General features: G+C 45.4%; 1 protein-coding gene across 1 annotated transcript in view; it reads left to right on the top strand.

Moving 5' to 3' along the window:
• LOC146798874 (coiled-coil domain-containing protein 170-like) overlaps positions 1 to 21,540 on the top strand; it is a 704,654-nt gene that overhangs the window by 380,073 nt on the left and 303,041 nt on the right. The window contains exon 6 of the mRNA XM_085626207.1: positions 17,980 to 18,124. Within this exon, the coding sequence (XP_085482333.1) occupies positions 17,980 to 18,124 (145 nt within the window). The remainder of the gene's footprint in view (positions 1 to 17,979; positions 18,125 to 21,540) is intronic.

Below are 21,540 nucleotides of genomic sequence, written 5' to 3'. Positions count from 1 at the left end.
TTAAGCTATTATATTCCAGCTATTCATGGTGGCAAGGGTTGCCCATCGGGGGGTTAACAATATGGGTCTGTCAGGACATTGGCCTTAAGATACAGGTACTTCCGACCAAGAGTAATGACATTCTTGCCATTTGGTTAGCGACTGGCCCCTTTGGTAACATTGATATTTATAACGTATATGCAAGAGGACATAGCAGAGGGCGGTGGTCCAAAACTATACTGGCCTTAGGTGTGCTCCTAACCAAACCTTCTTGGTTATAGTGGGGGACTTTTATTCGACCTTTGAGCCTCTTGATAGTGAGGAAAAACGACCTGGCGGTGGAGGAAGATGTGCAGTGGGGCATCCCATGTCTGGAAATATCACCAATCAAAAGATGGACAGAAGTAGCTATCCAACTTAAAGCTATGTGCTTAGAAAACAACTTAAGGGCGGCCAGTGGCAGTACCATATCTGATAGGCAAGGGGCCAACACGTTTAACAACGGCCACCGTTCAAGCCGCATTGCCTGTCTTTTAATTAGTTTAAAACTATGGCATACCCTTGAGGATATGGTTGTGTTAGACTGTGTGGAGAGTGATCACAAACCACTATGCTCAGCATTTGAATTCAGAAAATTACATGAACCAACACACACCCATAATCCATTCACTACCATTGATTTTCAAACCAACAATTGAATGCTGCGACTTAAATGGCCCATGATCCTAGAAAAAATGGATACATTGTCCACTATTGCCAGTGATGTCGAGAACACCCTAACAGAGATGGATGTTTCCCTCCTTAATTCTCAGCCTCTTAAAGAAATAATATTGCTCCATAACACAATATTAGCTAATATGTGTTCACATTTTCAAAGATCTTATAGGGCTAAGGAGAAGGATACTCAGTCACAGCACTACTGGTATATTAAAGAGTGCAAGCGAGCCTGTAGATCATTAGGAGAGGCTGTAAGTTCAGGTGACTTGTTTAGAGTACAAAACGCCAGAAAAATTTATAAGAAGGCGATGGTAAATAAAAAACAAAAAGCATGGGATGAATACAGATGGCAGGATCTAAAATTATCATGCACCAGGAACAATACCTAATGCTTTTGGAACCTGTTGAAATGGGATAGGGGTGGAGTTTCACAGCCCCCCCAAAACCACGTAGACCCTGATACCCAGTTTAATCATTTTGACATACAATATGCTAACGATGATGTAGAGGTTTGTGAGCCTTTCCCAACTCACTTTTATTTACCCGATAATGTATTTGACTTGGCAGACGTAAGTGCTTCCCTTAGTGCCATCACAGGGGGGAGAGTGCGAGGCATCTACAGTATTCCAGCAGATATTATTTTGCATGATAAGGCCAAATGGAGCAAGTATATAATGTTATTAGCAAACGCCATTGCCCTTGGCACTCCCATCCCGGATACCTGGTGGGGGTCGGAGATCATCCCAGTATGTAAAAAGAGGATAAGTCTTTGTCAGGCAATTATGGGCCAATAAGCCTTATTGATTTGATCCATAAGGTGGTAGCCCAACTTGTCTTGGCAAAGGCTCAAAAGTGGATAGATGGCAATGACATCCTAACACCGCTTTAGGTGGGTTTTCGGGCACATATCAGTACCATAGACCAGGTCTTTCGATTCATTCTAATATACTGGCGGACCGTAGTTCTTGGCAAGGTTAGCATGTATGCTGCTTTTGTTGACCTAAAGTCAGGTTTTGACCTGGTCTCACTTAACAAACTTTGGCTGGTTCTACAGGAGTTGGGTATGCACATTGATCTGCTCTCCCTCGTCGTCCGCCTACATGAGAAAAGTTTGAACAAATACTTTAGGGATCACAGGGCAATAAAACAGACCCCTTTCCTTTAGAGAAGAGAATCCATCAAGGATGTGTAATGGCACCCAAACTATTTTCTCTTTTTATTAAGGGAGTTGCTAAATTTTTATCTACTGTCCCTGCTGATGCACCAGATTTAGCAGGCAAAAAGATTTAAATGTTAATGTTCGCAGATGACACGCTTATTATTTCAAAAACTCCTAGTGGGTTACAGCGTGTGCTGCGACATTTTAAAGATTTCTGCTCTCTATGAGGCATAAAATTAAACGCTGCAAAGACTAAGTTTATGACTTTTACCCAGCACAGATCATTTAAGGGTAGTATAATTCTGGATGGGTCACCCCTTGAACAGGTAGACACATTTACCTATTTAGGTATCACCCTACAGAAGGAAATTAGATGGAGGCCACACATTGACCATGACATTGAAGCAACGTCAATTAGCTGGTGTCCTAAGTAATGAATTTGAAACATACCGGACCAAGCCTGTTAGTCTGGTGCTGCAGAATTATAATGCTAAGGTAGTGAGCTCGGTTTTATACATGGCAGAATTATGGGGCTTTGAGAAACTTACACAGCAAGCCGTATCAGAGAATAGGTCCTTCCAAACGATCACAAGCCTACCACAAAGTACTCTTATGCTACCCTTGCTGAATGATCTCGGCATGAAAGCACTGGTAGACTTAGCTAGGCCACCCCTATCTTATACTGGCGTAGAATTTGGTGTATGCCAGAACTGGCTACTTTTGCAGAAGGTCTCCGGGATATCATTGAGGTTAATCATTTCCACAAAATCAGCTGGCTGCGTGATATTAGAGGTGCCTTGGCCAGTATGGGTCTGTCCCTCCCGTGGGAAACCCCATTTAGCACCCAGTTCCCATCAAGAGACATAATCAAGGAAAGATATTGGGATTTGATTGAACGAAATGTAAACAGAAAAAGTCTCTGCACAACGTTGACGGGGATCTTTTTATCAATCAAACCCTGGTCGAGCCGCAAGCATTACTGGGATGCAATTTTAAAGCCCTTTGACCGTTGTATTTTCAATTTAGAGTGGGTGCCTACCATTAAAGCTTTTTACCAACAAATGGACCACATTAGGTGACAACAGATGCCCTATATGTACTGATCAAGAAGAAACCTACTCACATGTATAGTTTGTCTGCCTTAGCTAAACTGGCCCCCGCAAAGTATGGCTGGTGCAGATTTGCAGGAACATGGGTATCAGTTCAAGTAGTGTCGCCCTTAGAATTATGTGTTCTGACTCATCACCCCACTATGCAATCCCGGTAGCAAAGTTCCTGAGATGGATGTGGACTATAAGATCTTAATCATTGACTGCAGATAATTGAACCTGGAATCGCGCCACTTGTGGATGTGAAATCAGCACTCTATTACTGAGCTGTGGTGCTTTTTAAAGATCTTAATTTCTTAGTTACCATTTGATAATACCCATGTTGCTACTCTCCATCTTATGAATTTGTTTTATCACATTGTATTAGGATGTATTGATTTTTTACTTATGACTATTTGTACACATTTTTATATTTTAACTCATTGTTTTATTATTTTCATCAGTATTTCATTCTCAGTGCTTTTATGACATGCATTGTTGAATAAAGCATATTTTGATTGATTGAAATAGTTTACCTCAGGTATTATTAAAATGACTGTGTTCACTTAGTACACAAAGGGAGCTAGTGCTCTCAGGGTTTTCCAGATGAGAGACGTTATGATCCATGGAAGTTCATAAAGCTCTTACTCAGCCGGGGACACCTAATCTGTTTCAGTGTCATAAAGAATGGCCCCACAGGACTCCAAGCAGCTGGGTTAGCAAAAACAGACACTTCGAACCAAGGAAGTCCGTAGCATGCTATGGGTACATGGAGGACCTACCCAATTTGCTACAAGAAGAGGGAAGAAACAACGAAAAAGAAAGGGGAGAACAAAACAAACATTGTAGGATCCAAGTGTTGATCAAGTCAACTAAACAGCATTATGGAACCATTAGCCTATCTAACATGTTCCTACAGCTTCTATTTCTTAAGCTACTCAAAACCCACTTTCGAACTTAGCATCCTCAGACTGGTCTACTATGCAGATCTAACCCAGACATTCTTCTCTGGTCTGATTCCCTGCTCTCCACTGCTTGGTCTGCCAGACAATAATATAAAAAAACAAACAGGAAATTCAATATCATAGGAGCTTTTTTCAAAATGTTAAAGCTTTTAAATCATGTGAGTAATATCTTGGTCAGAGGTTTAAATATTGCCCAGAGGGAGGGGGTTGTTAGTGATTTACCAAGTTACAGGCTTTGTTTTGCATGATTATTAATTTGTCTTTCTTATTTTTAGGTTGAGCCTAGGCAGCCCATGCGCTGTGTGCAAGACCTGCTGTAATCAATAAAAGAACTTTATTCTCGCCTGCTGTAGGTTCACTCCTGCGTCGCTCTTCTTTGCTGCCTCCTTACTTATTCATGCAGCTGATACCTCACTTTCGTTAACGGCTGAGGAGCACCAGCCAAGTACAGTTTTCTTCCTCTTGCATTCTGTTAGAACTGGGGGTCTCTAGTTGGCTGAGGAAGGTACCTTCGGCCAAATAGGGACCCTTGCTTCTAAGTCAGGGAAAGGAAGGACACCTTCTCAGATAGCCCCTGCTCACCCCCTCGGTAGCTTGGCACGAGCAGCCAGGCTTATCTTCAAGGGAAATGTGTAAAGTATTTGCAACCACACTCTCAGTTATCCAATGGTAACACCACAAATGGACTCCACACGAGTTTCATAAAACCAATTATATGTTTATATAAAAAGATATACAATGAGACCACACAATAAAAATCCAACATATCCTTACTTGTAATAATTCACCTTGCTGTTTATTGGGCCAGCAAGCACTTAATGAGCAATTCTCGATGATCCCATGCAGTCCTAATGCAATGCTATGCAGTTCGTAATGCAAGAATCAGGTACTTTGTAATGTCAACATAATGCAGTTCGTTATGCAACAATCAGGCAGTTAATTATGCAAAAATAGTGCAATGCATAATGCAACAATCAGGCAGTTCATAATGCAAAAATAATGCAATGCATACTGCAACAATCAGGCAGTTCGTTATGCAAAATAATGCAATGTGTAATGCACTCAGGCACCGATCACGGTGCTTTGGACGGGCTCTATGCCACTCGTACTGACTCGAGGTCAGCTTCTGCCAACATATGCCCCCAACACGGGTATGGTATAAATCAAAGTGCACCTCCGCACTACGGCCCCGGTACTGCCACTCCTCGGCAAGTATGGGCTGCAATACGAGCTTGAGCAGAGGCTCGCGCTGCGAGAATGGGAAAGGCGAAGAGTGTTTCTCAGCGAGCCCACACCCCGCCCCAGGCGGCGACACACGTTACCTGGGGGGTGCGACCTCGCCCTCCTCTCGACTTGGGCCTCCGATGCAACTTCATTGATTCTGGGCAATGGAACTCGGGTCCCCCCCCCCCGACGGGATTGGTTCGAGGTCCCGGCGGCACAGCTCCTCTGGGGATGCCGGTCCGAGCTGATGGCAATGACGAAGGTCTCAAGCTACAACAGGGCACACGCACACAGCGTCGCTGAGACTCACTTGAGCTCCGGATGTGCACGCTCACAGGGCAATCCTCACGAAGGTCTCAGGCTGCACGAAGCACACGCACACAGCATCGCTGAGACTCACTTGTACTTCGGGTGTACTCCGGGTGTGCGTGATCACAGTACAATCCTCACGAAGGTCTCAGGCTGCAAAAAGCACACGCAGACAGCGTTGCTGAGACTCACTTGGAAACTTTTGTGTTCCTGAGTTTCAACAACAGGGAGCCAGCTCTCCTCGGGCCCTTGGGGACAAGTTACTTCAGGACACAGCACACAGCAAAGTCCTTTGAAGCAGGGGGACACAGCACACAGCAAAGTCCCCTAGCCTCTCCTTAGTTAAATCAGCAAATTGCAGGCCAGCCCCAGAACACACAGCAAGGGTCAATCCTTTACTTCAGTCTCTTCAGCTGTTTCTTCCTTGGCAGAGGTTCCTCTTGACCACTAAGTAGTTTCAATCCTTTTCAGTCTTGATCAATCCATTTCAATGTTCAGAGGTTTCAGCTCTCATAGTTATACCCCTCAATGTCGTTGAAGTCTTTGTGATCAGGGGGGCACTGACCCCTGTCCAAACCAGTTCTGGGTGTCTCCATGCCAGTGACACCTTCTTCCTTTGATAGTGGGGGTCTGGATCCTTAATCACTCAGCAGGAGATGGAGCCATTGTTTTATGGCGGCAGTCCAGGCCTCTTCACCTCCTGGGGCTACTCCTCCCCTCTACACTCCAGATGTAGGTCAGCATGTTGCTGTCTCACCTCCTCCCCTGGGTCAAGACATTCCCCAGATCTTATTGCTTTCAAATCAAGACAGTCAATCCACAACCACGCAGTGACACACGGAAATGTTAGAACACAAAAACACAGCCACTTCTAAAAGAGTGGTTTCTAAACACACAATGCAAAAACCACCTTCACAGAAAGATGTGTTATTGAAATGTGAGTTCAGGCACACTAAACTTCACCTCTCCTTCTTAAGCCTATGTGAAGATAGGCTGGAAACATATTACACAGCCTCCACATTCTGTCCTATGGGCAAGATGGCCTTTCAACAGTAAAAAACGAAATAGAGAGTATTTCACTGTTACGACACACCTCAGTACATGTCGTACCTTTCACATACACTGCACCCTGCCCAGGGGCACCTTGGGCCTACCCTAGGGGTGTCTGATGTGCATAAAAAGGGAAGGATAAGGCCTGGCAAGTGGGTGCACCTGTCAGGACAACATGGCAGTTTAACAAAGTGCGCGCAGGCACTGCAGTGGCAGGCCTGACTCCCTCTTTAAGGCTACTGGTGTGGGTGGCACAATTAGTGCTGCAGGCCCACTGGTAGCGTTTCTGTTACCAGCCCTTGCACACATAGTGCACTTTACTAGGGACTTTACTAGTAAAACAAATATACCAATTATGGACAACCAATTACCATTACACTTTATACAGGGAGCACTTTTACTTTGACACTGAACAGCAGTGGCAAAGTGCCCAAAGCATCTAAGCTGGCAACACCATGTCAGAAAAAATGTCTAGGGAAAAAGCAAAAAGTTTAGGGAACTATAGCCAAAAAGGGCCAAGTCCAACACATTCTTTATCTATTGTTCTGGAGCACTATTTTGTTTAAATGTTCTTTCCGCCTGTCGCAGCTTCTTTCTTTAGGCTGCACGATCTTTGGTGCAGCTTGTTTGGCAAGGCAGCCAGTATGCCCAAAGCTGCCCCATGTTCTCGCGGTCGGCTTTGTCCTCTTTGGGCATTTTTTTACAGCGGTCAGCGTGGCCCCAGAGGCCTCTGGACACTCTGCAAAGCCGGCCTCATTATCGCCCCACCCCCTACCGCCTATCTTCACTCATGTTTTCTATGCGAAGGGGCAGACCTCCATCCTCTTTATGCATTTTGTAACAGCAGTTTGCAAGGGCTCCAGACCCTGTGATGAGCATTGGAAACACTCAGAGGATCACCCACTGGAGAACTTTAACCCACATCACCTTAACATCAGCTTCTTTCACAGGAGATCCAGCTCAGCACCTGGCAGTCAATTGTTTTTGCTGCAGCAAAGCTCACTAAATGAACAGCAAAGACTACTGTTTCTTTCATCTGCCACTCTCTAGCACCATGACTAGCCAAGCTCATATTGAGCTATATATTTAAAAAAAAATAACACTCGTAGCCACTAGTTTGCTCACATATGTAAACCTCACAAAAGGGTGAGCATGCGGGGGTACATGTTGCATGTGATTGTGCTGTCACGAATGATGCTCATGCCAGGAAATAACTGCATCAGCAAAAGCATATTCCACCCACAACTCCTTTTCTGCCTCTCAGGAGGGATCAGCTTTTATAACGTCACAAAATGAACAGAACCCTGGCCAGTCAGCAGCAGGCACAAATTACAACATACACCCAGCTCATCTGCAGCGGGCAGCTGAAAAAATATACATGTTGCTCACAAGTATTTTTTTAAGCTACAGCTACATAAGGTTTCTGCATAGGAACCCAGGTGAATGATTCCTCCGCCCCTCCATAACCTGATTGGTTTATAACTCCCCCCAGCACCTCAAGGTGGCATAATAAGACCATAATAAAAAACCTGGGGAGTACATGAAAGCTAGATCCGTGCCAAATTTCCAGGATAACCACTCACTATGTGACTGGATTCCAGTTAGATTTGGTTTACACCAGGATACCACTGTGGGGGGTAACAGCACTTTATTAACTTCAGAGACATCAACATTAATTTAATGCATCTATCCTCTAAATGGGACCAATATCTGCCCCTTCTGAGTTTACGTGGGACACATTCGATGTACGTTACCTGGTATGTATTGGTCATATTTTACTACCTTTTTTAGTATTTGTATTGTCTGAAATCCATAAATCATGAGAATAGTGTAACTACGTGAATCGCAGGAAATAACTGATGTGCATTACTTTAGGTTGTGAATTGTGTGGAAGCCATACACAATGAGATCACTTTTGGCAAAAAAAAAAAACCAAAACAATACCATATTCACTGGTAAAGGGTAGTTACACACACTTACCTGCTCAACCAGGTCTCTGCTCAAGGTCTCACACTTGAAATTACAGATGACGTTGAACTTTAAGGCAGCCATCCAGTGAATGATGTCACCATAGATCTCAAAACACCAGACAACAATATTATAAACAAGGAACACTCTAGGATGCAAGTTTTGGATCATTAGCGTACAAATGTACCCACTCATTCACATGCACAAGCACTAAATCTCCCGTTGAATCATCAACTAATGACATTTTTCACTCACCTTTTGTAACTAAGCCACTTACTTAGAAACTCACCTATGCTCCTGTTAAACCCCCAACAACCTACTGACTGACTCACTCTCCCACTCACCCCTTTACGACACTTGTTCTACCTCCTTCACTTTCAAGTATGCTGAAAGTTGATGACATTTGGTTCTGTTAAATATGAGACTGGTAAAGACTCTGAAAGGTGTAGTTATAGGTAGTGGTGCATGATGGCATGAGTGATGTCATTGATGATGCTGTTTGTGATGTCCTCTGTTACACTGTGTGAAGTCATTCGAAGTCCAATATGCAACCAGAAAATTGCCAATTCTCAAAACAGAATCCATTGACCCAAGCTGATGGGTGGACTGAAATATTTTACCCAGCTTTGGGTAATTGCATTGCAAGATTTAAAAAAAAAAAAGTCAATGTACAACAGATTCTATATGATGTTCTCCTTTTACTTTAAATTCTTTTGAAACTGCTGGGAAAAATGACACCAAACCGAACGAAAGACATGCACCAAACTTCTAATTTCATGTGACATTTGATGGCGAGCTGTGCTGGTGGCAGTTTTTGCTCTTTTGCTTCCTACAAAATTCCCTGGGGAATCATACCCATTTGGTATCCCTGTATAACTCTCCCATACACCACTCCCCTTGAACAATCTGCTTTGCTGGAACAAATTTAGGTGGAGAAGCAGTATTTTGGGAAATATGTACACAGTTTTAAGTAATTAAAAAATGTAGCGCTTTAAATGCTCTTTTGAGAAAAAGTCCCATTGAACTTTAACTACATCGTTTTACTGCTCTAGCATCCGGGACTGTAAGCACATAGATCATTTTAAATTAGCACATCATTTCACCTAAACTTTGCAGGGCGGGGAGTATAACTTTGCGCATCGTATTTGATAAAGCTATCTGGTGTATTTTCTCTGGGGAGGGGGTGGATTGATAAATAGCAGAGCAATGGTTCAAGGATACCCTCATATGAACAGTACACATCTGTCAACTGATAGGCAGGTATGGATGCAATATGGTCCTGTACGGCCTACCGCCCCCTCCTCCCCTCTACTGTGACAGAAACCAACTTAAACATTTGTTTGGAATAGGGGGTCGTAGACCCCCGATCGTATTTATTAACAAACACACATATTTGCAAACAAATATACATTTACGCAGAAATGACAAGACAGGATTTGGTACATTTGATTCATTCCTAGCGTTAACAAAACTCTAATACATAATGTTCCTATCCTAGTCTAAGCATATTGCTGATCACATTTCTGCGTATTCCTTTGGGTCTACGGCAAGGTCAACATGCTGGCCCCTCCCCCTTTAATCCAAACTGTCCCGCGCCCCCTAACCAGAGTGCGCATGCGCATGGGGCCCAGCTGACCCGGAAGTACTTCCCACCAGGCAACCCCCATACGTTCAAGACTTACTCCATAAAGGGGCCATGCAGACAGCGCAGCTTACTTACGCCCGTGTGCGGGGTGGCCAACCAGCCAATGGAAAGCGTAACCCCCCTTCGGCCCCGCACCGTTCCAACCAACCGGTTGTAACTGCCCCTGGAGTCTGGTGAGAGCCACATGTCCCTCCCCTCTGGGCGCCCCACTCAATAAGGCGCCCCAAAAGATTAGTAAATTTAGTCTGTCCAACCGATGACCTTACCGCACAGGCCTGCATAGTAGACCGACTATCAGGCCCCCCCCAAAAACCCAAGGTCATACTCACCATTGAAATTGGTCCAGCCAAGCTAAAATGTTGCCCAGGAATAGCTCGTTCCCCAAACGTGAAAGGTGCACCACATCTCGCAAGTAGCAGACGTCCCCTTGTATGCACCCATGAGCAATAACCTGTAATCTGGGGGTCCTAAACAGCTTGTCTATTTTATTATTGATCCTCTGAACCGAGTGATTGAGAGCCCTCACTGATTCCCCTCCCCGCCACTGAAACCTTGGTATCATGTGTGACCACACAATAACCGCACCTGGGCAGCGCCTGGCCAGCCATGCTGCCTCTGACAGCACGGTTTCAATCAGGATCCTCCTATTCAGGTGCACCAAGTCGTTACCACCAATATGTAAAATGATAGCGTCGGGGGGAGTGTCTAAGGAAGCAAGCATGTGACCTATCCGTTCCCTGAACCTGTCGAAACGCAGCCCCCCGTGCCCAAAAAAGGAGACCCTGAAGCATAACCGCTTTGCGCACGCTGCCCCATTTCCTGCAATAAAAAAGTTACTTAGACGGGAGACATATGAATGGCCGAAAATACACGCATGACGTTCCAACTTGGCGTCCGGAGAATCGACTTTTGTCTCGGTTGTGTCTTCTTCTTGGTGAGGTGTCGCTGTCTCTCTTCCTGCGTGACAGGCCGAGGGAACTGACAATAAAACAAGGAAAATAGTGCCATCAGTACCATTGTCATGGAATGTCATAACATATGCACTCGCACATAGCGCCTGAAACAATTGGAGGACCACCACCCAATCTTCTGTACCTCCCTTTCCCCAAGGCCCCGTGCGACTGCCTCGGTGGCGGCACCTATTCTGAAGGAATGTGTTCCAAAATCACTGGGGTCCAGCCCCGCTCTGCCCACCGCCATATCCAAGACCCGTTTAAATTGAAATTTGGTCAGCGGGTCCCCCCCGTGTGCATTAACAGTGGGCCCCCCCTGCTACTTGGTCTGTATGGCAAAAACGCTTCCATATGTGACACCGGGCAGCAAGGGTTCCCCGGTGCCCGCCGCAGAACCACTACCTGCCCCCTCCCTTCCTGATCTGTCTTGGATCTCCGAATAGTAACCTGCAAGGCATTGTTATGCAAGCGTATGCCACCGAGCTGCAGGCCTTCCCCCAGGTCCCCTTTATTCTTAGCCACCAATTCCCCAATCCTAAAGGCCCCATAGAAAGCTAAGGTGAAAGCTGCCTTGAATAATAAACATTCCGTCACGGTAGTGCAGGTCTGCTCTAGCACACCTAAAATTGATGCCAAGGTAGTAAGACCTATCGGGCGCCTAGTGTCAGGCGCAGACCCCTGTAAGCGCTGCCAACCTTTCAATGCCTTGCGCACTACAAATGTCTGTGTAGGGTCCCGCCTGCCGCTCATTTGTGCAAAAAAGGAAATGGCTGCCATGTGTCTCCTAGCTGACCCCACTGTCCGCCCTTCATCCTGCAAGGTTTGCAAGTAAGCGCACACCCTAGCCGAATCCGCCCAATGCCCCTCCCCCTGGTCCTTCAAGAAATTGCAGTATGCCCCAAACGCCCCTTCGTATGCCTTCCTTGTTCCTGGCGCTAGGCTAGCTGCCACCAAGTCCGGTAAGTGGGGGCACCAATCTGCCAGAGCTGCTCGGGGAAAGGCGTTGGGTGTGGTGCTGCTCCCGGGAGATGAGATCTGAAAACCTGCATCTTGAAACGAGACAATGCGTCAGCGGCGTGATTCAATACCCCCGGGACATGTTTTGCCCTAAACTGTAGATTTAACTGCATGCATTTCAAAACTATCTCCTTGATTAAACGGAGGATCATTTTACATTTTGCTGACTGACTGTTTATGCATTCCACCACTGTCATATTGTCGGACCAGAAAACAACTGCTTTGTTTCCCAGTTGTTCCGGCCAGACTAACAATGCCACCCAGATGGGGAACAATTCAAGGAAACCAATGTTCGACGTGAGTCCAGCGTCAATCCACCATGCCGGCCAACGCTGCGCCACCCACTGAGTGCCCAGAATGGCGCCCAACCCCTCACTGCCCGCGGAGTCTGTCATTAAACCCAACTCCGCACAGGAGGTGACTGGGCCGGGCCACAGGACAGAGCCATTGAAGTCCCGCAGAAATGCCAACCAAATACACATATCCTGCTTGACCTCTTCGCTCAGTCGGGTGTGGTGGTGCTTCTGCTTCAGGCCAGACATTGCTTGCACAATGGATTTTGAAAAAGGGCGCGCCATTGGTATGATACGCAATGCAAAATTAAGCTAACCTACCATTTGCTGCAACTGATGCAACGTTACCCTTTTGGTTTCTAGACACTGCCTCAGTGAGTTTCCAAACCTTGTCACTTTATCATTGGGAAGCCGTGAGCACCCCACGACTGAGTCTAGCTCGATCCCCAGGAACTCTATGACCGCGGCTGGTCCAACGGTTTTTCCCTGTGCTAGTGGCACCCCAAAGCTCTTCATCAGTGCACAAAATTGCTCCAGCTCCTGCCCAAACACCGTGCTCCCTGGTGGCCCCAGACAAAGGAAGTCATCAAGGTAATGCAGCACATGCCTATGCCCCGTCGCCTGTCTGAAAGACCATTCTAGGAAAGTGCTAAACATTTCAAAATATGCGCACGACACAGAACACCCCATAGGCATGCACATGTCCATGAAGAACTTGGCCTCGAACTGGAAACCAAGTTGGTGGAAATCACTCGGGTGAAGGGCAGCAGCCTGAAAGCAGATTCTATGCCTGATTTAGCCGTCAGCGCCCCTGGGCCCAAACCCCTCAAGAGTTAAATTGCCTGATCAACAGATGCATAACGCACAGAGCAGAATTCCTCATCAATGGAGTCATTCACCGACTGCCCCCTTGGCGCTGATAAATTGTGAATCAGCCTGAATTCTCCTGGTTCCTTCTTTGGGACCACCCCCAGGGGAGAACACACAAAGTTATGCACAGGAATCTTGTCGAACGGCCCCGCCACTCTGCCCAACCTACATTCTTTCTCAATTTTTGCCGCCGCCACCCTAGTGTTCTGCGTGACCGACATTTGGTTCCTGCAAAAGGGTGTACACACAAAGTCCGCCACTGGGATTCTAAACCCTTCCCTGAAACCTTCGATCAGCAACCTTGCCATGGACGCGCATTTGTATCTGTTTAACCAGGGTGTCATTGCATGCAGAAGAATCGAGTACCTAGCTTTGCTGAAGACGCCTTCAATCCAATTTTTTGGCCCCTCTATCCCTCTGTTTTTTAAGACATTTGGCTTCGGCATGCTCTGAGTTGCCACAGAAACTGCACGCGTGTTTAAATCTGCATGTCCCTGGTGGCCTCTCGCAGGTGCGCCTATTGAAATCCCAACAGCATCCCTTCTTCCCAGCCCCCCCACCTGGTGCAGATAAGGGGAACGACCAAAAGGGCTGCGGCCTTGGCGCGTGCCTAGCAGGCTCTGCTGTCAGACCGCCCAAATGATCTAACCAAGCTATCCCCTCAACCTGATTCCATTTTAGCGTTGGATCGGAAGCCCTGATTCGCCTGAATTTCTTGTCATAATCCAACCACCCTGTGCCCCCTTTCGTTGCCTGCGCCATGCTAATCCTTGACAAATAACAAGACATTGCGGGCGCCTCCTCCGGAAAACGCTCTGTCATCACAGCCATGTAAATATTGAACGCCAGCATCCAATGCCTGATGTTCTCCTCTACCCTGTACTTCAGCATTTCATTCGCCCACTCACGTGCGGGCATATAATCTTTTTTCCTCCTCATCTCTTCCCTCTCAACCTCGTCTATTAAGAGTGAAAAAATGTCAATGTAAGTCCCTTTCCAAATTCTCTCCTTAACCTCCTGCGACAAATGGCGGGACAGAGATTCATACGATGTGCGTGATTCGCCCGCACCTAACAATGGCAATGTCTGCGGCTTACCATGCGAAAGTCCTGCAGTGTCTTTGGGGATCACGACCAATGGAACTTCTTTAATTTTGCTTTGGTCGATTAGCTGTCTTGCCTTTTCCAATGTGTCCGCCCCGGCCACACCCGCTGCACTCAAATTCAACCCCATGCCCCCAAGCCAGGGAAGCACGGCTGCTAGGCTGGAGACAAAATCAATCGGCAGTGTTGGTACCCCCCCGGGTGCGGTTGGAACATTTATCGAAACATTGGGCGCCCCTGGCACTGGTACCCCCCCTGCGGGGATAGGATTTGCTGGTGCTGGTGGCGAAACAATGTGCGTCGGAGGCACCGGAATTAATGCAGGGACCACGGGACCTGGCACCCCGACCGCATCTATGGGTGAAGGCTCGCCTGCCGGTGGGTCAGGGGACGCGGGCACTACAGGCAGCGCTGGGCCACCCCCTTACCGCTCCCAGGGACAACCTGCGTTCCTTTCTTTGGCCTATTCTTTTTTGGAAGGGGGGAAAGCTTCTCTCGGGGGTAAAGCGTCCCTGCGCGACCTCCCTGAAGACCCCTCTTGCACATCCAGTCTATCCGCCAGCTGCGCCATGATGCTATCCATCTCCCCTATCTTTCTCATCAGGGCGTCTAACACATTCGCAATATCCGGGCGCCGTTCGCCGCGCTTAACTTTTGGAGGCATGGCCACCTACGCTGGTAACTTTTACCACTTGTTGTTGGAGGAAAAGACACGACACCCACGCTACAGCACCCACGCTACCAGAGCCTCAATACTGGCTAGCCCAGCAAGGCAGGTGAGCAATCGGCTCCAACCCGCTTGGCTCCTAGCAGCGCCGGGATGCAGGCCCTGTACACGTCCTCAGGCACCCTCTGCGACGGCCCCCACATCCTTGTGCGTCCCTCCCGATGCGTGCACTAAGGCAGACACTCCCTCGCTCGCTCCCGCTGAATGGGATATTCGAAACGCTGCTCTGCGCTCTCCCGCTCGTCGCTGCGTCCTCAAGCGTCCCTCCCGATGCGTGAACCAAGCAAGGCACTCCCGATGAAATCTCGGCGCTCTCCCGCTCGTCGTTGCAGGCAGGCAGGCACCACGGGGACCCAGAAATCCGGCGAAACCGCAGCCGACAACACTGTGGAGAAAACGGAAAAAGATTGTAAATCCTCCCGAGGGAGGGGGCACACGCGACGGGAGGGACGCGTGTGATCCAGACACTTCCGGGGCACGGCCCCCTACCAATGCGGGGGGCAACGGGACGGGCGAGAGACGGGGGCACGGCCGACCACCATAATGGTGGCGGGGCCGATGCCGGCCCCACCTTCCTCTTCACCATCTACCTTTGAGTCACTGTGCTGCCTCGTGTGGCACTGTTCTTCCCTCTTGCACCGCCGTGCCTCCCTCTTGCACCGCATGTCTCCCTCTTTAGCCGCCGTGCCTCCCTCGTGCGCCGCTGTGCCTCCCTCTTGCACCACCATGTCTTCATCTTGTACCGTGGTGCCTCCCTCTTGAGCCGTTGTGTCTCCCTCTTCAGCCTCCTTGTCTCCCTCTTGCACCGCATGCCTTCATCTTGCGCCGCCGTGCCTCCCTCTTGAACTGCCATGCCTTCCTCTTGCACTGCCATGTCTCCCTCTTTAGCCACCGTGCCTCCCTCCTGCGCCGCCGGGCCTCCCTCTTGCACCACCGAGCCTTCCTCTTGCGCTGTGGTGTCTCCCTCTTGAGCTGCAATGTCTCCCTCTTGAGCTGCGCGCCGTGCCGCACTCTTGAGCCGCCGTTGAATACAAATCTCAGAGCTGTCGGTGTCTGTGTGAAGGGAAAAGGGGAGAAAGTACCTTCCCTTCTATATTTACAATCCAAGCACTGAGAACAATGAAATGTTTCATCTTCAGAATGAAATGCATTGTATTATATTATGTTACTGGTGCTTTTGTGCTTTTGGTTTTTGAGGTGTGTGCCGCTTTGCTGTAAGCTGTCTGCAATGTGTTTTACAGCACTACTCTGTGCTGCCTGAACTGAGGGTTGCTGCATGCTTTTGGTATCCACACACCAATAAAATGAGGAGTAGTGTGCTACGGTTTTAGTAGTGGAGTTGTATCCGTTGTATGTGTGTTTCTGTGTGTTTTCTTCTATACTTTCTCTTTTGCGTAGGTCATCTTGTGTGATTGTTGAACGAGGTTGCTTCTGTTTTGTGCTGCTTTTGACAAAGTAGTGTTGATTATCCACACAGTACCACCCTACACAATTCAACTCCACACATTGCCAAATTACACTGCATAATTCAACACCAAACTACATAATTCATCTCACCAACACAATTATACAACACCCCACATACATCCAATCCACACCACATAATTCCACATCATACCATAAAATTCAACAGCACACCACATAATTAAACTACACTACATACCGCTCCACAACATAAAATACCATTCCACATAAATACACTCCATAACACACAATCCCATAGCACACAATTCCAGTACAGTCAATGCCACATAATCACTATCCACATAATTCCACTGCAAACCATGCCACATAATTCCACTACTCAAAGCCACTCCACACCACACAATTCCACACCACCCAACTCCAAAACTAACAATTACAATCAAGCCCCATAATTCCACTACACACCTCATACATAAACTCCATAACACATGGGTAAAAGACGTAATTTACAACGCCAACAGCTCCGACTCAATCAAATGCGAGACCTATTGCATTTCCAATGCTTGTTTAAATAGCTTTAACATTTCCATTTATTACTAACATTTATACAGTGAAACTGCATGTTTTTTCTATATAGTAATCATCATGTGCTGGCGACGTAGTACGCAGATTTAAACTTCACATTCCCAGTCAGTTTCTTGGTGCTGGTTTAATTCTGTTAGTTGACATCTAATTTCCATAGTGGTCATCCAGTCAGTACAAAGAGTGCAAGAATTGTAGTGAAACCAAGTAGCCCAGATGCCTAAGCAACTTCTTTTTCCAAATCATTGGATTTTCTGATGACAACATGAGGAAATCTAAAAAGAAAACTAAATAAATAACACATAAAAAAGACTGCCTAAAAAGATGTTACCCCTTAAGGAAAAAAATGTGAGGCAGGGTTTAGAAAAAACGGTAGAGTGGACAAATGGGGGAAAACAAGGAATCAATGCAGATACAGATAATTGGTGGATTAACTCAAAGCAAGTTACAGGACACTAGAAGTCATTACACTTTCCTTTCCTATCTAGTGACTCATATGTTCCCAAAATGTGTCACCAGACAGTGCTGTGAGCCAAATAAGTATTGGGTGCACAGGTGAGTTTTATAACGTGCAAAAGCAGAGACAGAGGTGTGGTTTGTTTTGTTAATTTTAAGAGCCCATATTTTAAAATAATATAGATTGAAAACTGTCAATGGTAAAGGTACTAAGATGACGCAACATTTCCAACGTGGAATTGTGAGCTATTTCACTCGGTGGACTGTTTCAAAATATTTCATACAGGTAGGAAAATTATCAATATGGATTTTGATAGGAGATAATTGAAATACAATTGATATCAAATATCTTTCATCAATTGTATTACACACGTTAATCAGATTTCTTTCACAGTTACTTGAAACAGTGTATTGATGTATTAATGCATGTATATACACCTTATTTTCAGGATACATTTGCTTGAAAGAGAAAAGGCAGAGCAAAAAGCATACAGCTTGGAGAAAAAGGTATCGGAAAGTATTAGTAAACTATCCCCTTATCTGAAGATAGATCCAAAGGGACATGAAGACCCCTTCAACATTTTAGTAACGAAGGTACTGAAAATATATTCTAATTTAGGGTCAGCACTAATTTTAACATACCATATCATATTAATTGTGTTGTTGTTGTCTATAATGTTTCCAAATTTGCACCATGTAATAAAAATCTTGCTGGTTATCTTTTTGGTTGCTGACTTTAGCTGTATCCAAAGAAGCCCTTGGAAACCTACACATTTTAAGCAGTAATGTGTCAATCTCCTAAATATGGAACCACTTTAACAAGCAGAATTCAAATACATGTGGGTCTTTTTTCCCTTGCTTTCTCTATTACTTTTCTAGCCATTAACACACTTAAAAGGACCATAGGTATCTCGAGTAACCAAAAGCAAACATCCTTCGTGGGTCGCCTGAATTTTGCTGCCCATCATTACATTTAATGTAATAAATGTTTTACCCAACTATCCACTTGGGGAAGGACAGGTCGGAAACACACGAGCTGGGTCTGTCACTTTTATATTGCATCCATGACTTACACTTAAGTCACAGGACTTAATTTCCTCTGATTTTCCTGGAGTGATACGAAAATAAAAATAAGTTAGTTCTGTATTGTCATGTCATCAAGTGTATCGGGGTAATGATGCACTGAATATCTTCTTTTTTTTTTTTTTTTTTTTTATAGTCCTCATATGAAGATAACATGCTCCAAGAAAAAGAAACAAGAAAAGATAGTCTTTAACCCAAGTTGAAGTCTGAAGGAATACTCCTGTAATTACTGGTTTAAGGACACCCCTCAGAAGCGAGAAGAATGCAATGTAGCTACCAAAAGCCGAACCTTCAACTCCTTATAAGGGTTTTCATCTTTGTCTTGAGTCTGCATTGGCCCACGATGCACATTGCCCATATAGAAAGGCCTTCTCAGCCCATACGCCTGGGCTTAACCTTGGGCATGTTAAATAATCATTGGACCCAAAAAGGAGAAAAAGAAGGAAGGAAAAAAAAAAAAAAAAAAAAAGGAGACCAACAAGATAAACATTTTGGATTTGGTTGCCTTTCATATCGCCTCTCCCCCTTCCCTTTTCCCTTAAATAGAACTAGTACCTAACTCTGCCCAATTATCCCATATTTCCCATAATCTAGCTTTTTTCTTGTGAGTCCCTATTTGGTCTAGCATAGCTATCCTTTTAGTGGAATGTACCCATTCTACTTCTGTGGGGGAAGATGGCAATATCCACTTAATGCATATTTCCCTCCGGGCTAACAAAATCAAGACAAAGAACAGCGCTTTATGGTTTCTAGTTAATCTTCGATCATTAATTTCACTAGGGAGTAGCCCGAAAAGAACCGAAACTGTTGTGAGCTTTATTTCTAGACCCAAAATATTAGAAAGAGTCTTACCAATTTTGTCCCAGAAGGAAGTTAGGACCGGGCAACTCCAGAACATATGTACCTTGTTAGCCAATTCATCTCCACATTTGGGGCACTTCTTAATGACTCGACTTCCCATCTTTGAAATTTTCTGGGGAGTCCAGTATGCCTTGTGCGCTGTAAAGATGTGATTCTTTTTTAAAGAAGCAGCATTTACATAGGACCAAAGATAGAACATAGATACTTGCCCGAAATTTTCAAGGTCTTCGTCCGGAAGGTCTTTTTTCCAAATTTCCATAAACGCAGGCTGGTCCTCCTCACCACCTTGGGCAAGTAACCAGTACCAGGCAGCCACTTCTTTTTTTTTGCCACTACGAGTGCATATCTTGTACGCCAGGTTTGAGTTCCCTTTCATGTCACTCCCGGCAGATCTTATCCAGCTTGTCAGCTGATAATATTTAAACTTAGAGATCGAACTTCCAGTTAAGGATGATAAATGAGGCCAGGAGATTATTTCGCCTTCCTGTAGAATTTGCCCCCAAGTGTTAATCCCAGCTCTTCTTAACGGGGCTGACAAGCTGTCCAGTAAACATTCCGGAGTGCCTGGAGAATCCCAAATTGGCGCAGCTACATCGTAATATGGGATTTTTAGCAAACGTCTTACTTGTGTCCAAATTTTTATTGCTGCACTTAGTATCTTGAGTTTTACTTTTTTGAAAAATTTGGGGTTCCCGAATTTGAAAAGAAACTTCCCAGCTTTTTTAGAGAGATCTTTTGTAAGGGCTTTGAAGAGAGGAGAAAACATACAATCTTCTAACATAAGTTGACGAAAATTTTTTAATTGGAATGCACACATGTACAAATAGAGGTCGGGACTTGCAATTCCTCCGTACTCCTTTTTTTTCCTAAGTTTATTTCGTGCAATCCTCGGACATTTGTTAGCCCATATAAACCTTGAGAGAAGCCCTTGAACTTTCCCAAACCACCTTTTTGGGAACTCTAGAGGGATAGCGTTGAATAAGAAAGTGAATTTTGGAATAATGGACATTTTGATAATATTAGATTTACCCAAAAAAGAGAGAGAAAGCGTTCCCCATGATTGTAGCTGGGAGGTTATTTCTTTAGTTGTTTTATCAAAATTAACTTTTGATATTTTATTAATGTCGTGCACGATCTGAATTCCTAAATATCTTATCTCCTTTTTTTCGTAGGGGCTCTCAAAGTCCATATGCCACTTCATGAGTTCTGTTTTTTGATGATTGAGAAGATAGCCCGAAACCTTTCCAAAGTTCTCTAATTCCTGCCATATCCCCCCATATGATTTTTCCAAATTACCAGAGAATATAATTAAGTCATCCGCATACAGGCCTATTCTTTTTTCCCACCCATTACAATTAAAGGGAATGATGTTCTGAGATGATCTTAGGTTGTGTGCTAACGGTTCAATGTACATATTAAAGAGTATCGGTGACAGGGGACAACCCTGTCTCGTTCCTCTCCCAATACGTATTGCTCTAGTTAAGTTCCCATTAATCAATATTTTAGCTGAAGGGTTCTTGTATAAAGCCTTTATTGCTGATATACATCTATCCCCGAGATCGAAGCATTGTAGAGTTTTAAATAGGAATGACCAATCGACCCTGTCAAACGCCTTGGCGGCATCGAATGTCATAACCGCCAAGGGAACTTTATATGTTTGCGCCAGGTCGATTGCCCCAATAAGATCGTAAGTTAATTGGCTCAACTGCCTCCCTTTCATGAAGCCCTTTTGGTCCTGATGAATAAGTGGATCTAACACTTTATTTAATCTTTTTGTGATAATCTGTGAATAGATTTTGTGGTCCGAGTTTAAAAGTGATATTGGGCGATATGATTCGCACTCACGTGGATTTTGTTCGGTTTTAGGAGGACTATGATAGTTGCTTCATCCCATGAAGAGGGAGTATTGTCTCCATTTAAAAAAGATGCATCAAATAACTGGAGGAGAACTGGGGCCAATTCATCTTTAAGTGTGTTATAGATCTCATTGGGAATAGAATCAGGGCCGGCAGTTTTACCTTTTTTTAGCGCATTTATTGCTTGAGTTATCTCAACTAGTTCTACTG

The sequence above is a fragment of the Triturus cristatus genome, chromosome 9 (genome assembly GCF_964204655.1).
Source record: "Triturus cristatus chromosome 9, aTriCri1.1, whole genome shotgun sequence".
In the NCBI taxonomy this organism is placed as follows: Eukaryota; Metazoa; Chordata; class Amphibia; order Caudata; family Salamandridae; genus Triturus; species Triturus cristatus.
This window is presented reverse-complemented; position numbering and strand designations above follow the sequence as displayed.